The sequence below is a fragment of the Citrus clementina genome, unplaced genomic scaffold (assembly GCF_000493195.1).
Source record: "Citrus clementina cultivar Clemenules unplaced genomic scaffold, Citrus_clementina_v1.0 scaffold_3, whole genome shotgun sequence".
Classification (NCBI taxonomy): domain Eukaryota; kingdom Viridiplantae; phylum Streptophyta; class Magnoliopsida; order Sapindales; family Rutaceae; genus Citrus; species Citrus x clementina.
Genome location: NW_006262339.1, coordinates 46,934,680 through 46,937,948, shown reverse-complemented (window position 1 = coordinate 46,937,948; position 3,269 = coordinate 46,934,680). Strand labels below are relative to the sequence as shown.

Genomic DNA, 3,269 nt, shown 5'->3' with positions numbered 1-3,269 from the left:
GTTCTAATTCTTCAATTGTATCAGAACTTTCAGTAATATATCATATTAATATAGGCTGTCCAAGAAATTTTGCCAGACAGATAATTTGATAGTTTGGGAGGTCATAAGAAATCATAGGATCCTTTTTAAGGGAATGAAGTCATGTGATAACAAGACGTCCAGCAATTGTTGTAAAATATGAAATTAAATTATCATACTTGCACTAAAACAAAATGGGTAAGATCAATTCTTTTCTTCTTGTGGAAATAATGTAAATAGTCAACACTCAGCTAATTCTGGTACTCTAACAATTGGTAATTGGTACAAAAAAAAAAATATTATCACTAGTTGTACATCCAAGGCATCTTTTGTTCTTATGAGGAGAAGTTTGAGCACTATATGGGAAATTTTACAAATTAGCCATTAAAATTTTGCATTTTTCACTTTTAACCCCACTAACTTATTTCTATCAATATTAGCCAAACAACAAACTTTTGGACCATAATACCCTTGCAATCTCACCCAAAGCTCACCAAAGCTTGAACTCACCTACACTTCTCACCAAACGGAAGCACCATAGAGAGCCAAATCGGAGACCATCATCGGCGGCAATCTCACCGGAATCCCGTTCAGCAACACAAATTCCACCAAAATCACGTATAATAGCAATCAAAATCTCCAAGATAACAGTTGAAGTTCAAAAACCCTAGGTTAGCAATTTCAAACACATGCTTTATATTGTTCTTGTGTTGTGTTGTGATTGTGTGTTGTTGTGATGATGTTTGTGGTGGTTGGTGGTCTATTGTCGGATTGTGTTGGAGGCAATACGTTGCAATGGCTGTTGACCAATTTGTGAAAATTCAAATTTTTTGTGCGACAGGGTCCCGTCGCACAAAGTTTTGTGCGACTGCCTTTCTGTCGCACAAAAAATCTGATTACAGAATCTGAAATTTTGTGCGACAGGTTCCCGTCGCACCAAATTTTGTGCGACTGCCTTTCTGTCGCACAAAAAAATTTGATTACACTATCTGAAATTTTGTGCGACAGGTTCCCGTCGCACCAAATTTTGTGCAACAGATGCTGTCGCACAAAAAAATCATATTACACAAAATTTAGGTTATTTTCTGGAGGTCATAATTACGGCTAAATAAATTCATTTTTTTGTGTATAATATATCATTTCAACGCTTGCAACGAAACAAATCAAACCCACAATGTGTAACCACATTTGTTATATTTTTTGTATATTTTGTAGATTTAATGGATTCAGTTGTGCTTCAACTGTGTTACGACGGTTGGTGGGAGACGTTGGCGGATGGGAGTATGGAGTACGTGAATGGCAATAATACAGCCTTTCTAATTCGAAAAGACTGTACATTTGATCAGTTTCTAGCAAGAGTTTATGATGTGTTACAGATAAATCGTAATGAATACAATATCACCATGAAGACAACTTTGAGGTCTAGTAATACAATGTATCGTACATGTTCACTGCCTATGGACATATTTAACGATGAAATAGTCAAGGTTGTGTTACATATGGCCTCTGATGTGGTAAATTACGGATGCATTCCTATATTTGTGACCACATCTTCTCGAGTTGATTACCAAGATCTTGAGCCACCTGTAGAAACTGTGATGGTATCCCCTCGATCACTTCGAAAAGCCAAGCCTACAACAAACAAAGTTAAAAAACCACATAAGTTAATTTGGTATAAATATACTACTAACGAACTCTAATATTATTTTTTTTTTTTACCAACTCACCTGAACCCCATGACTGAACCCATAAATATTGTATTTCTCAATATTATGAGAAGGATCTTTCAAACGCTCCATCTTAAATTTGTTGGCCTTCTGGTTCAATGCATTATCTAAACTGTCGTATATTATTTCCCACGATAAACGACCCCATGGACGACTTCGAAAGTGGTCTATATCGTCAACATGATTCATTAGCTGAAAGTCAGCTTGACTATGATCCTTTCTCCCCTTCAGTACCCTATCCGCAAAGTAATACAACGCGATTTTCAAGGCATCAGTGTCGTCCATGGCACGAAATTTCAAAGCGGAAAATCTAGCATCCAATTGCTTGAGAGTCAAGTCCTTAAACCGACCACCGAAGTACTTATTAAGCAACCTATGTTGCGTCTTCAAATTTTTTGGTTCGATGTTCGGACCATTGGAAAGCCCCGTAATGAGGCACCATTCTCCAATTGATAAACGAACCAAGTGCTCTCCAATTTGAAACCATAATTGATTTTTATTAGTTTTTTTATGTGCCACTTGCCTAAGCAATAGGTTGTGAAATATAACACCACTGAAATTATAACTACCCAAGTCCAGGAAGTGCCCAAAAACATCACTTCTAAACAATGACAATTGTTTGCGCGTTAGCTTACACTGGATAGCTGCGATGACTTTTTTAAATTTTGACGTCTCTGAAATACGACCCGGGAAATGATCATCAAAATATAACTTCATCACGCCCGGCTCCTTCCTAGGTTCAGGCGGATTGCGCTTTGCCAACTTAGTTTTCGCCATCTACCTGAAACAATTGAAATTTTATTCATTATTGTGTTATTTATAGAATAATAATATTAATAATATAAAATAAATAAGGTATCTACAAAGTAAAAACGGCCTTGGGTGTAATCTATATTTTTATGCGCCAATCTATTGCTGCATTTTTTTATCACACACAATCTGAATTTTTGTGCGATGAGTGCCCGTCGCACAAATATTTTTGCGACGACCACTTATCGCAAAAAAAAATAGTCTAAAATTCAGAACGTGTGTTTTGAGTTTTTGTGCGACGGGCACACTGTCGCACAAAAATGTTTGCGACGGGCACCCGTCGCACAAAAATTCAGAACGTGTGTTGTGAGTTTTTGTGCGACGGGCACCCTGTCGCACAAAAATGTTTGCGACGGGCACCCGTCGCACAAAAATTCAGAACGTGTGTTGTGAGTTTTTGTGCGACGGGCACCCTGTCGCACAAAAATGTTTGCGACGGGCACCCGTCGCACAAAAATTCAGAACGTGTGTTTTGAGTTTTTGTGCGACGGGCACCCTGTCGCACAAAAATGTTTGCGACGGGCACCCGTCGCACAAAAATTCAGAACGTGTGTTGTGAGTTTTTGTGCGACGGGCACACTGTCGCACAAAATTTTTTGCGATAGGCACTTTTGTTCGACGGACAAACTCGCGCAATGGGAATGGGTGCAGCAAGCATCGCGCGAGCTCGCGCGAGCTGCAGAAAGCAACGCGCGAGCTCGCGCGAGGTAGCTG

At 38.9% G+C, this 3,269-nt stretch overlaps 1 protein-coding gene across 5 annotated transcripts in view; it reads right to left on the bottom strand.

Moving 5' to 3' along the window:
- Window positions 1–1,248: 1,248 nt before the first annotated feature.
- Window positions 1,249–3,269, bottom strand: part of LOC112100171 (ubiquitin-40S ribosomal protein S27a-like) — a 3,567-nt gene continuing 1,546 nt past the window's right edge. Inside the window, exons 3-4 of one of the 5 annotated variants that reach the window (XM_024188691.1) lie at window positions 1,746–2,526; window positions 1,249–1,650 (exon numbers count right to left, since the gene is read on the bottom strand). In XM_024188691.1, the coding sequence (XP_024044459.1) occupies window positions 1,552–1,650; window positions 1,746–2,522 (876 nt within the window). In that variant the 5' untranslated portion in view covers window positions 2,523–2,526 and the 3' untranslated portion in view covers window positions 1,249–1,551. The remainder of the gene's footprint in view (window positions 1,651–1,745; window positions 2,527–3,269) is intronic. The other 4 variants (XR_002906488.1, XR_002906489.1, XM_024188692.1 and 1 more) reach the window with 4 other exon arrangements.